This window comes from Lytechinus variegatus, chromosome 8 (assembly GCF_018143015.1).
Source record: "Lytechinus variegatus isolate NC3 chromosome 8, Lvar_3.0, whole genome shotgun sequence".
Taxonomy (NCBI): domain Eukaryota; kingdom Metazoa; phylum Echinodermata; class Echinoidea; order Temnopleuroida; family Toxopneustidae; genus Lytechinus; species Lytechinus variegatus.
Window position 1 is genome coordinate 1,017,746 of NC_054747.1, and position 14,463 is coordinate 1,032,208.

The 14,463-nt window shown below is 35.5% G+C and overlaps 1 protein-coding gene across 1 annotated transcript; it reads right to left on the reverse strand.

The window, feature by feature from the left end:
- Nucleotides 1-4,242: 4,242 nt before the first annotated feature.
- On the reverse strand, nucleotides 4,243-13,680 carry LOC121420865. The gene is made up of 6 exons (XM_041615481.1): nucleotides 13,597-13,680; nucleotides 12,426-12,596; nucleotides 10,871-11,032; nucleotides 9,407-9,485; nucleotides 6,602-6,672; nucleotides 4,243-4,886 (listed from the first exon to the last, which is right to left on the reverse strand). The coding sequence occupies exons 1-6, from the start codon at nucleotides 13,607-13,609 to the stop codon at nucleotides 4,618-4,620; spliced, it is 765 nt and encodes a 254-aa protein (XP_041471415.1). The 5' UTR covers nucleotides 13,610-13,680; the 3' UTR covers nucleotides 4,243-4,617.
- Between the last annotated feature and the right edge of the window lie 783 nt (nucleotides 13,681-14,463).

The window sequence follows — 14,463 nt, forward strand, 5'->3', positions numbered from 1 at the left end:
TCATTGAACATTATTCAGCTGAGTAGCTGTATTATTATTTAACCAACCAAAATTAAAATCATCGCACATGAATAGGCCAAATGAGTTGATAACCTAAGCAACAAAACAAACAACGTAGGTTGGTTGTTATAAGTCAAACGGTTTATTTTCATTAGGTCCAATGCCAATTCGTCCAATTGCCAACAACTCGTCTAATATCATTTGGTCTACCATCAGTTCGTCCAACATCCACATGATTCAATCGACATTGCATCCACTCACCATTTCGTCTAACAACCGATTGGTCCAATAGCCATTTTAGTCCATAAACCATTTGGTCTAATTGGATAAGTGATTATTGGACCGAGTAGTTGTTAGACAAATGATCGATGGACGGAATGGTATAAGACTAAATGAAGGTAGACCATATGGTAAGCGGTCGATTTGGCAGTAGACGAATTGGCAACTTACCTCATCAAACAATAGTATCATTATCATCGCTATTATTATTTTTATTATCATCATGCCATTTGACAGCGGTAATCATGCCAATATACATCAAAGAAATAGTTACGATAATCTGTTATAAAATTGAAGCTAAATGATAGTAGTCATGGTAGTTGCAGTAAAACACTAATTTCGTGAAAAAGTCTGTAAAACAAGGTTAAGTATGACTATATCATCATGGATCTGGATCTGGTACAGTTACATAAACTGAACTTTGTGAATTTTCATAAAATCTAAGCTGAAATACGATCACACTGAAGATCGCCAACACAGATAGGCACACGTGGGACAGTCTATTATTATTGCTGGAATAAAGACCCGACGGAAGTGACCGAATCCGCGCTTATTTTGCTTATTTCTCCGCAATTACTCAATTTATTCCAGAATCCTTTGGCACGTATTTTTTATTCATACAAACAGACACTTGGGTGGTCTTTATATTAGATTCTGTAAAAAGTCATTTTGAGATCGTTACCAGAACTGGAATTTATCTTTAAACATCAATATAAGTCAAGTAGGACTGGTAGTTGTGCATTAAAAAATATCATTGATATTATTGACTTTATCATTATCATCATTATCATTGCCCTCATCGTGATCATTACGCCAATGTACTGTGGCTATTATGCATAAATGCGTCGAAGAAATTGCCCTTTGGTATAATATCATACAGCACAATAATATGTATAACAAAACATAATGCAGACTGCCATGGGTATTGTTTATAATATAAACAGGTTAACTAGATAGAAGAAGTGCATCGAATAATGACTATTTGAATTGACAACATTTTATGATATTAAGTGGAAGAAAAGCAGAGAAATAGAAATGAGCAAACACGTTAATAAACAATATATGAAATGAGCATGTTTAATACAACTTCAACTTCGTCCAATTGCCAACTCGTCTGCTATCATTTGGTCTACCATCAGTTCGTCCAATATCCAATGGTCTAATCGACATTTCGTCCACTTACCATTTCGTCTTATGACCGGTTGGTCCAATGGTCATTTAGTCCATAAACCACTTGATCTAAATGAATATGTGTTTATCATGCGAAATGAATAATGAATCTCCACCCTACATATCAGAGCTCTTATCTCAGCATAATAATAATAATAATAATATTCCGCATTTATATAGCGCTTAATACATCGGAACGACGTCTCTAAGCGCTTTACATATATATTATTACCCCGGTCATCGGATCCTAGCATAGACCAACACGCAGTCTCAGATCAGCAGATCAAGCATTGCTGACAGAATCTCTCAGCCATACAACCTGGGGTGACATAGCCTTCTACATCTCTGGACCAAAGCTGTGGAATAGCCCTCCCCAATTTATCAGGAGAGCAGAGACCCAATCAACTTTTGAGTCTTATCTGAAGACCTTTCTGTTCCCCACTCCAACATTATTGCAGGAATAACTAAATTGTAGCTTTACTAGGACAGTACTTGAACTGAATGATGATCCTACGCACTGTTTGAAGACATTGACATTTGTGAGGTATTTCCTATTTTTGAGCAAGCGCCATGAGCGCCAAGCTGAGGCGGATATCGGCGCTATACAAGAACCCATCCTCCTCCTCCTCCTCATCAATTAAAACAGATGGGTATAATCAACTAATTATTACTTGTCAGACGAAATGGGTATAGACAAACCGATGATGAAGCGAAGTGATTCTTGGATCGAATGGTTGTTAGAAAACATATTGATGGACGGAATGACGTTATACTAAATGAAGGTAGACCATGTGCTAAGTGGACGAGTTGGCAGTAGACAAATTGGCAATATACCTCATCAAACAATATCATTATATTATCGCTATTATCATCATTATCATCATGACATTTGACATAGGTAATCATGCCAATATATATCAAAGAAATTGTGTGATAATCTCTTATAATATTAACATTAAAATAAAGCAAGAAAGTAGTTGTGCATTAAAAAATATATCATTGACATTGAACATTACATAATATTCATATTAGTATAATCATTGATATTATATATATATATACATGAGTGGAGCATCATAAGCTCTATGAGCTTGAGAACGATGTTCCAAGAAAAAATAACAAAGATAAATAATTATACATTGGCTAAAAGAATACATTCAATGATGCGAACATCAAATAACAGTTACAAGAAGAGCAAGAGAGACAGAGTGGGAAAGAAAGAACTGAATAGAAAGAGTGAAACATGAAGAATTATTATGAATCATTACGCCAATTTACTTCCGCTCTCATGCTTACATACATCGAAGAAATTGCTCTATGGTATAATATCATACAGCACAATCGTGACAATAATGTGCATAATAGAAACAGAATGCGCACCCCTTGGACTACCATGGATATTATATACAGCGTGTCCCAGAAAAAAAAAGCGAAACTGAGATTCAGTGTAATTTTTTGCTATCATGATCATAATTTTGCTTCATGAAATGTACATGTACAGAAAGATATGCTTCTCTTCTTTCATTTGAAGCCCATCTCAACGTTTATAATGAATGCATGACTGAGTAAGAACAATGGAAAGTGGTGTTCCCAAATTTTCATTTGCAAGAGCAATTTGCGATTTTGAGTTAGTTTTTCTGGTTTTTAGTGCTGACTATTCGGAAAACAAAGTTCATAACTTAAATATGCATCTTTTCTTCTTTCATATGAAACATCACGAGTTAAATATGATTGACGCATGTTTGAAAAAAAATTGCCTGAAAACACGCTCGATTACTATCTATTCGCCGGATCGTTGAAAAACGATCATTTCGTTTTCTCAACGTTTCCAAATAGTGTTAATTCACATTTAAATCGCTGGATGTAAAGCCTCGTACTTTTGATTCTATTATGGTTTATTACGTGTCAGTCATGGGCCAATTTTCATCATTTTATGATGGCAACAACAGGTCCAAAGAACAATCTAAAAAAAAAAGAAACATCTGCCACAAGAGATCTTTGCCTTATTATTGAAGCTTCCATAAACCTTACTATCGTAAAACCTGTCCGAAATCAAACATTGTGTCCGTCCTATTGAGAATCCATCCTGATTTTCCTTTGTTTGATTTGATGTTCCATAAATGTCGGATGCTTCATTTTTTTTGTAAGAATAATAATAACTATTATTTGTTCTGGTTCAACTACAACACTTATATGCCGTGAATTTGTTTTCAAATTTACCAGACGTGACAAATTAATCCTTATGATTTAATTTGTAGAATCCCCCTCCCCACTTAACTCCATTTCTTTGTTTACATTGTTATAACAGATACAATAATACGTCTCTTACACATATTTGGAAGTATATCTTACTTACTAAATAGGTTCACTATTGCGGATTGAAATAATCACTAGAGGGTATTCATTTGTCTCGCAATCTACTATGGTCAACAAGGAAATTCGTGATCACTCTCGCAAAAAGTGTTCACTGGCTTTCTAGCAAATTCGTGATCACTCTCGCAAAAAGTGTTCACTAGCTTACAAGTTCACGAGCTTTCGAGTGCCGCTGCAACTCTTTCTCATGTGACACAAATCTTTATCAAGTGACACAACTCTTTATCAAGTGACACAACTCTTTATCAAGTGTCACTTGATAAAGAGTTGCAGTGGCACTCGAAAGCTCGTGAACTTGTAAGCTAGTGAACACTTTTTGCGAGAGTGATCACGAATTTCCTTGTTGACCATAGTAGATTGCGAGACAAATGAATACCCTCCAGCGAGTATATCTTACTTGGTTCCAATTTCTTTCATGCTCATCCTTGCTTCAATTGCTTTAATGTTTGTTTGATATTTTTGAAAACTATATACGTTTTGATGAAATTTGAATCTATGTCTTTTTATTCATTTCAATGTTTATAATTATGTTTGTAAACTATCGACCGGTGATGGTAGAACTTCAATATGAACTAGTGCCCTTTTGTCTATCCTTTGCCATCGGTCAATGGGTTTATAAATTTTCTTTTGCAATTGTAATTTCCTTTTCTGCTTTTTCCAGGAATAAAATGAATAAAAGTAAATAGACAGAACTTGACAAAGGTCGCGTACGTTCTTGTGCACGTACGTGACCTTGACGTATATATGTACTAATTATGTAAAATTTCATTCACCCCGACTTGATGCGCGCTAAATTTACATTATCTTACACTTTTTTTTGGACAGTGGCTGCTTCTCTTTTCGCCAGTGAAAGGTGACGTTATCATCGGCTCGCTGAATACAGGCTTCCAGGATCTTGAGAAGAGCAATGTGTTTCTTAGAATCCATCTCGTGGTTCGAAGCTGTGTAGTTCTCAATGAAGAATAGACTGTTCTTGTCCATACCAGCTAAGGTGATGTCCCCAATGATCTCTTCCTGGTTCAAGATGCTCTCTGCGAATGTTACGACCATGATCGGATACGAGCCTGCAGGATGATGGTGATGATAGTGATGATGATGATAGAGATGATGATAATTATGATGGTGATGATAATGATGGTGACAATGATGATGATGATGATGATGATGATGGTGATAATGATGATCATGATGATAATGATGATGGAGATGATGATGATGAAGATGATAATGATGATGGAGATGATGAAGATGTTAATGATGATGGTGATGATGATGATGACAATGATGATGGAGATGATAATGATGGTGGTGATGATGATGGTAATGGTGATGGTGATAATGATGATAATGATGATGGAGATGATAATGATGGTGATGATAATGATGGTGAAGATGGAGATGACGATGATGATGGTAATGATGATGATGGAGATGATGATGAAAATAATGATGATGACGATAATAATGATTATGGTGAAGATGGACATGATGATGGAGATGATGATGGTGATGATGATGATAATGATGATGGTGATGATGATAATGATGATGGTGATGATGATAATGATGGTGATGATGATGACAATGATGATGACGATGATGATGATGATGACGATGATGATGATAATGATGATGGAGATGATGATGATAATGATGATGGTGATTTTGATGATGATGGTGATTTTGATGATAATGGTGATGGTGATGATGATGACGATGGTAATGATGACGATGATGATAATGATGGTGATGATGATTGTGATTGTGATGATAATGTTGATTACAATGATGATGGTGATGACGATGATAATGATGACGATGATGGTGGTGATGAAGATGGTGGTAAAAAGTGGTGATGATGATGATAATGATGATAATAAGGATGATGATGGTGATGATGTTGATGGTAATGATGACGATGATGGTGGTGATGAAATTGATGGTAAAATGTGGTGATGATGATGATAACGACGAAGATCGTGATGAGGATAATGAAAGTGATGTTGAATACGTTGATGATAATAACGAAAGTGGTGAGGTTGATGATGATTGTAAAAAAGGATAATGGTAATATAAAAATAAAAATGTATTTAGTAGTAGTACACTCTAAATTCCAAGGCTTTTTAATAAATCCAGATCGGCTGTGGATAGTGACCAGTCGAAAGTTGTATTAATTTCAAATCCTTAGGATTAACTTTCAAATTAAAAAAAACCTTGATTTAAATCTTTAAGATTTATATTTAAATCTACAAGGTGTAAAGCTAAATCTAATATTCGGCTGGCCACTTTTGACAGCCGATCTGGATTTATTTTAAATCCTTGGAATTAAGAGTGTAGTCTTTCGAGTAACAATCTAGAAGATTTACAGGCATGGCTGCTAGTAGAAGCAGAGTGGCAATTGGTGTAGTATTATATTTTACGCAACTTCTGAAGGTTTTCATCTCAAAGAAGGCTAGTGTAGTAGGTTTCGTGGTACATTTATCTTTGTTGGGCTAAAGTGGGTCCTGAAAAGGACCACCCAAACTCCACGTTCGACATGCACAGCAACTTGACGGAGTATATAACACCTACTTTTACAAACTCTGCTCATTCACCTGAAGACGACAAGAACACACTTGTCGAAACGTCGAGTTTGGGCGGCTCTTTTCAGGACCAATATTTGCCCAAGAAAGATACAAGGTGTATCGTGAAACCTACTGCACTATATTTTACGTGTTAAAAGTAAAAAAAATGTAATGGTAATAACTTTTTTATATTTTTTTAAGATAAGACAACTTACCGAACTCTTGCCTGATTTTTGGTATAAGTGACGATATAAATTCACGACAATGTTGTATTCCAGTAGTTGTGCTAGGAAATAAAATACAAAAGAAATGATAACGATGACGGTGATATTTTTTGTGGCGACGCAGCGCACTCGATGCGATTTACAATATTCAATTAATACGAGGCGCCTGCCCCCAAGCGTTTGTGCATTTAGGGAGTATTTGCACCACGACGCAGGACGAATCTTAGAACACAGCAAATGCATTGAAAACGTCCGTCAAATCACAATGAACAGCTGGAAGGTCTTTGTCGAAAATTGGTGAATAAGAACAGCGGCTTTCTCCTACGCTTTGGAGCTGACGAAAAAAAATATGCAAATATGACGTTTGTCCATTATAGTCCAGGAAGAAACTGATGCCTCGATTGACCAACCATCGACAAAGACGTCAATGTCATAAACGGCATTTGACAATACATTGTCGATGTTCATGGGAGTGGTCTGCCTCGCGGTTGCGCAAAAATCCGAATGAGATGAGTAACCTAGATCCATACATCGTCCCGATCATCTCAAATAGGGCATATAAAACTGTGCATTCTATACACAACAAAAAGTAAGTCCCCTTAAATCAAATTGCTGTGACTTTTGAACGGAATTATTTTGTGATATGATATTTCGTAGATATTATTTCTACACTCATTAAGCAAATCCTGGTAAAAAATTAGTAATTAAAGATTAAAAAGTGACCATTTTTGAAAGTCACAAGAGTCTTTTTCAGATTGTGCAAATACAAAGTTGGGCAATAGTTGATTTTAGGTGAATTTTATGGTGTTATGCTGTTTTACTATCCACCATTTAGCCACTCCACATACAATTTTGACATCGTAATGTTCATGGTTGAGTGAGCACAATGTATTGCAGGGGCCGCGGAAGTGGGGGGGGGGGGGGGCTTCACCCCAGCTTTTTTCCAAAAGCATGTACAAAAATGTAAAATTGACCATACGATTTTTTGCATGGTCAGCCGCCCCCCCCCCCACTTTGAAAACCGTTCCGCGGCCCCTGTATTGTGACGTATCATCATAAGAGTTTATGGTAGTATCCTCTACAACTTGCTAAATCATGTTAAAATTTGAAGATGTTGGTGTCTCCCCCGATTATATGCCCCTCCCTCATTTAAAATTCTGGTTTCACCAGTGATTTGTTCATAACTCTCTTCTCATTTGCATAATTTTCGAATATTGTGTGCTCACTGATGCATTAAACATCGGGATTTTCATAAAAATCAAAACAAATGAACTATGCAAGGAGGTTTGTGACAGATATCCACAGTTACAAATTGCATTTTTTCCAATAACGTAAAAAGAGCCAATCACTTTTCACATGTTCATTCAAGCGTGAATGTTTGATTAAATGCCTTTGAATCATTGAAGCATGTTAATTGGTCATGAACATAACGAAAAAGTTGAGAAAATATCCTTTTCAGTTACCAAAATGAAACGATACATGCCTATGATATTTGAAAATCTTATTTTTTGTTTTCAATCAATGTTCATTGAACCGTGAAACGATGAATATTGTATAAGATACTCTTCTCAAAATTAAATGTCATTATATTCCATCATTTTTATTGATAGACATGTGTAAAAAAATCCAATTATAGTAACTTTGGACTTGTGTTTATTCAACCGTGAAATTTAGTCAAAAAAGTTGCATCGTCTTTTAGAAAGTACCTTTTTACAAGCCTTCTGACTATTTTTCATAATGAGAATGTGGAATTAGTTCCAATAAAATGGAATCAAAGTAATGATATTTGGCTTGTGACTTTTGAAAAGTGACATTTTTTCCTTCTGACGGTGCTCACTGAAGCATGACATAACATACGTCCATAACATTTACTCAGAGGATAGCTTATAAAATACCTACATGCTCATGTAAAAATATATTAAAAACTCGCATTGGTTCGGAAATTATTGATGTTTGTTTAAGGGTGGGGACTTACTTTTTTTGTTGTGTATATATTTTATGAAACGAGAGAATGCATTTCTAGATGATAGTTGGCTTAAATTACTTCATATCTTCTAGGATGGTCGCGGTAATTTTTATTTCTTGATATGATTTATCTAGGCCCGTCATACAGACTACATATGAAAAATAAACCCACAAGCACTGCAAGTCTATACAATATTAAATAGGGGTACGTCAGGCTGAAAAAATATAAAAACAAGCACAATAACAAATCAACTGCATCAAAAGAAAATTCCAAAACCCTTTGGAAATTAAGCAGTCCATGTATTTCGGAATGAGCGACTGGAGTGCAAATGACTTCACTTTATCCCCCTCTCTCTATTCAACGCACACCCCACAGACACCCTAACACGCCCCTCCCACACATAAAGGTCCCCTTCATGGGCGGATATCTCTCCCAAAAATAGGGGGACAAGGGGCCGAAAAAATTGACAAGCAAAAAAAAAAATCACCCAAACAGTAACGTCATCTCGTCCAAAATACATGTTTTATTTTGATTTTGAAATTATGTATTTCTTTCCACCAAAAATAGTAGGGGGACATTTGATATTGTGTCCCCCTACTATTTTGACGAGAGGGGACGCGTCCCCCCTGGGATTTCCGCCCATGGTCCCCACTCATACACATCCATTTACCTTCACGCAAGCACTCACACAAATCACTCCCAAAGCACTCCCAAATTCATACGAACGGACACATCTACACACCTGCATACCCACACAGATATGCACATAATAAACATGACAAATAAATGACAGAATGAATGGATAGATGTACATGTACATAATTACATACTTGTATTTAAGGACAAAGATGGGACAGTCGATCCTTTCTCCAGCCGTCTTAGAATTAGGGTCGATTCCTCGCTTTCCAGCTGTTTGAAAGAGTTCAATTAAAAATGTTAAAGAAGATGAAACGGTTGAATAACAGTGATTGCCCCTTGTTCCAAAGACTTCAAAAACTGATAAACAAGCTAACAAAAACTTTTTGCCAGGTTCACTGTTCATATTTGAAGAAGAAAAAAAAACCGATGTATTTTTGGAAAGGCTATTGTATAAGGAATTAGAATAACAATGTTTTACAAAATAGCCGTCAAGTACAAGGTTTTCGACAATATCTTGGATTCTAAAACCACTTTATGACCGTTAAATGCAAGTTTTGTAGAATAAGGACTTATACTTGGGAAATTATCTTGAAAATTGAATCTAAGCCTAAAATTGGTAAAGTATTGAAACTACATCATGATCGAAGTTCATTGACCTTATATGACCTTCAGCATGTGACATGAAACTCATGCAAGATAATCTGTGATACGTCATAACCACTTTTTCAGTTAAGTCAAATTGATATCGCAATATGGTCAAAGCTCATTGACCCTTACTGATACGAGTAGTGTTTCCTGATCTTATAGATCTCAGTGCAAATGCAAACATTGTTATGCTGATTCCTTATACAATGACCTTTCCAAAAATGGATAATTGTCAATGTCTTCCCCAAATCTGGCGAAATTACGTAGTGATCTGTCTCTGAGACATGGCGGTACATGTATGCAGATTTTTTTTTGTTGGGCAGACAGGATGCATAAACTTTTTCGAAAAAAATTCTTCGACCGAGCCTGCATTTTGTAAAGTGAAATTAAAGGGATTTGTGAGAAATGTGTGAGTGATTTTTTCCAACATTATTTTCTGGGGGTGGGACAATCATTCAACTGATTTTCTGTTAATAGATAAAAATGTTGTAATCATATTTTATAACTTGTTGGTTTTATTTATATTATCATTATATCTATATTCATTATTTAAATTGTTGCCTTCCGATAACGTCTTTTAAATTCATATAACTGGTTAAAATTATCTTTAAAAAAATAAATTATGACTACTAATTTCAATCGCATTAGGCGATTTTTGCAAGTCATTAAAAGATCCTTTTATATATACACATATTTATTGTCACTAAATTGTAATACATCTCGACAAACTCATCAATGCGTAAAGTCAGTGTAATTAATGCTTCAGAACTGTAAAGCGATATATAAACTATTGCTATTATCATTATAACTGTTCTTTCCAAGACTATTCCGAAAACATGAGCACAATACGGAATAACTTGAATGAGAGAGAGAGAGGGAGAGAGGGGAAAATCACAAACAAAACTATGGTAGGCATTTTCGATTATCAGGGGTGGGGATCAATATCCCAGTGGGGATAAACATTGTCAATTATAAAAATAAAAAAAAATTAATAAATGCCAAATACTCACTGATTTCACTCATTACATCCCCTACTTTGGAATGACCCATGTCCGATAATCCACGTGTATCGAAAGTTGTAACTTGATCGGTAAGTATAGCAGGGTCTCGAAATAGAGTCTCTCCTCCCTGCCCTAACAAATTGCTCTCGATGTAGACTTGCTGCCATACACCTTTGTAATAAAGCGAAGATAAAAAAAAAAAAAAAACAATAAAAACTGGTCCCTAAGTAATACAGGAATCTTCGTATGCGTAATTCATTCAGTAAATTCCTGTGTGACAGATGTAGTAATAAGTACTATCACCCGTATCAGACATCTGAGCTGGTCATTTACAAAACCGTATTGCCCTACATGTTCTGAATATCGGGAAGGGTAGGTATATTGTTTGTATTTTCCTCGGTCACAATGCGCGTATTTACTTTGCATGCAGAGACGACGCAAAATATACCTTTGTATTTTCCCTGGTCTCACATCCAGGCATTTGTGGATGCGTATAAAGAGATACGCTTCATAAGGATCCGCGCACCAACAATATACGTCATAATAAAGACAACGCTGGATCCGAGCGCTTGCAAGTACGTCATAATGGTAAAGTGCAGAGCCTAGGCCGATATTAACATGACACAAGAGAACTCTATTTTTAAGATAAAAGAAATATCCCCATTAACATGATTTTTGCTCTAGATATCTGATTTGGATGATAATAAAAATATTGACTGGCTCTTCTTTCGGGGAACATCAAATATATTGCCCTTAAAAGACCCATATTGCCCTGGTCTAAAGACTCGGGCGAATATGATTCTTTTGCTGGCAATATATTTGATGTTCCCCTCAAGGCCAGTCAATATTATATAAATATCTTACGAATTTTGCACTAAACGCATTTATTGCAATAAAATCAAGAAAGATTACCTCATGTTGCTTCGTATAAAGAAATTCAAAAGAATGTGCACATCCAACGTGTTGAACCAATATACAAAATATTACAAATCACCAAGCATACCCCAATGAAATAAATAGTGTCGCCTAGTGTGTGCCACAGTAAGTTCACAGTGTGGAAATTAATGCAAAGTCACTTTCACACTAAGAGTTAAATTTAAGCATTTCAACAGTGTGAATCAATACATTCATATATTCGACCATGTGAACACGTTGTGTACAGTCACACTGTCGAGGTGTCCACAGTGTGAAAAATATCATCACATTGTTGAATTTGTGCATTTTAAAAGTTTGTGTAATATTTTCACTACTGTGATCACACAGTATGGCACTGGTCATTTTTGACAGGTTAAGGCCACAACGAATGGATGAAATTAATATTAAAGGATATTTCTGCTGAAATGGAAACACAGGATCATAATTATAAGAGCTCAATTTGCAACATAACTATGGATTTCGCCAATCATCACTTTTAGATTGTTTTCGGAGCCTGATATTGCAATCATAAAACGAATAAAATTGGCCCATAACTACCACATAATAAACCATAATTGATTTAAAAAGTAGAAAATTTTACATCGAAGCTAACGTGATGAAATGTAAAATGCTTTTACTGAAAACAGACCTGTGTAAGCAAAGTGAATAGAGTTGAGAAAGGCACTCTTGCCTGAGTCTTGCACTCCGAAGACACCTAGTTTAACATTGGATGGTTTTTTGAAGCTTGCCCCTGCATCTCTGATCGTCCAATTACCAGGTCTGTAATCTTGGATCTTCCCATGGAGTCGACGAATATCAGCTGGAAGACGTAAAATATGAATTTGTAACAGAAAATGTCAAAAGATTCCAACAGTTGTCACTGATATTATTGCATTGTATTGCCTAAAAGTGGAACATAATTTTTAGATCTTTAATAAACATTTGATTGTACTATATTCGAGCCCGCAAAACCCAACAAAAACCAGATTATTCACAGTGTACACAAGGTTGTATGCAATTTATACAGTTGTGCTTATTCCCCTCGCTCTGCTCTGACTACTACATGGGTGGCATGATAATAATAATTGTAATAATAAAAAATAATCATGATAATAATAATAATAATAGTAATAATAAAAATAATCATGATAATAATAATAATATACAGTTCTTGTATAGTGCATATCACAATTATGGATAATGTCTCTATGCGCTTCCAAAGGACCTAGATATCATTACCCCAGCTGTAGCCTGGCAGTCGTAATTACTACAATTACATCGCACACGCATTTCTAGGAATAAATTCCTGCCAGTTACCCATTTACCTCACCTGAGTGCAGCACATTTTGGATAAATTTCTTGCCGAAGGCATAACGAGGACGTTTGGTGCAAGATGATTTTTTTAATCAGTCAAAGTCAGATAATTAGGCGAAACAAGACTGACAATTACTCATTTTCCAGCTAAATAAACCTGTGGCATTCAGCAAAATGTAGGCTAAAATTCAAGAGGTAGTTTCATAATAGACCGAGCGGTGCTGATGAGGCGGCAACTATTGTTACTGTAATTAGTCAGTGAGATTTGTCTCTTCAGTGAAGAGATATATAACTCTAGTTATGACGATGAATATTATTTTAATCTTTATAATTTTTATCATTATTATTATCATTACCATTATTTTTATTATTACAGTTATTGTTATTATTATCTTTAATATCAATATCATTTTCAATAATCTTATACTTATGTATTGTATAATTGGAATGATATTGTGTATTGGTAAGTCTAGTGAATTGGAAAAGGATAGAAATATAATACAAACCTGTGTTCCTCATATACCAAGCGACGGCAAATGGAGCGAGTACAACGAGAACCGACAATAATACTTTGAAAACCGTTTCACTTCCTGAAATAAATCAAATCATTACTAAATATTTTATCATGTAGTTTGTGTAAAAGAGGCCGAGTTGAAAGCGTAACTTAAAGAAAAAGTTCATCAAGACGATAAGCTCTTTTAATGAAACCATATAACAATTATTACATTTGTGAAGACTTCACGAATGAAAGCGCACTGAATAGTCTCCTTGACCACGTTCACGTCATATGCGAGCAACTCCCCGATACTCTGTAATATGGAACATGATTTTTCTTTTGAAATACGGAGTGAAATGATGTTATTGGTGATATATCCACTGCACAAATTTAATCACTTTTACCTTTAAAAAAGAAGACATTCTGGGTAATGTGAAAATCTTAGAAATTTATAGAAAGAGAGTTGCTTTCTCATTTTAGGGGAATGTTGATTTGCATGGGACTACGCAACATGTTATTGTTGCTATGTTAGGTGGAAGAGAGAATTCGGATTAGCATTCAGTCGCGTTCATCACACCATACAGGAAAGTAACATTTTCTCCGCTCACAATTAGACACTACATATACTTATGCCCATGGATGCCAACGCGCAGTAACCCAAACTCAATGCAGAATTGGTGAATCTTGACTTTGTTGCCACAGTCCTAGATTCTAATTTGGAAAAAAACTGAAACGAGATTTAACTGAAGAATCCAGTCTGCACCTCGACTCTGCAGTAAATCGTGCTAAGACAACCTCTAAAACCTTTATGAAAAAAGGCTATCAGCGCCAATTCGATCACAGACAAGGCGTGCGTGGAAAAATTGAAGAAGCCGCC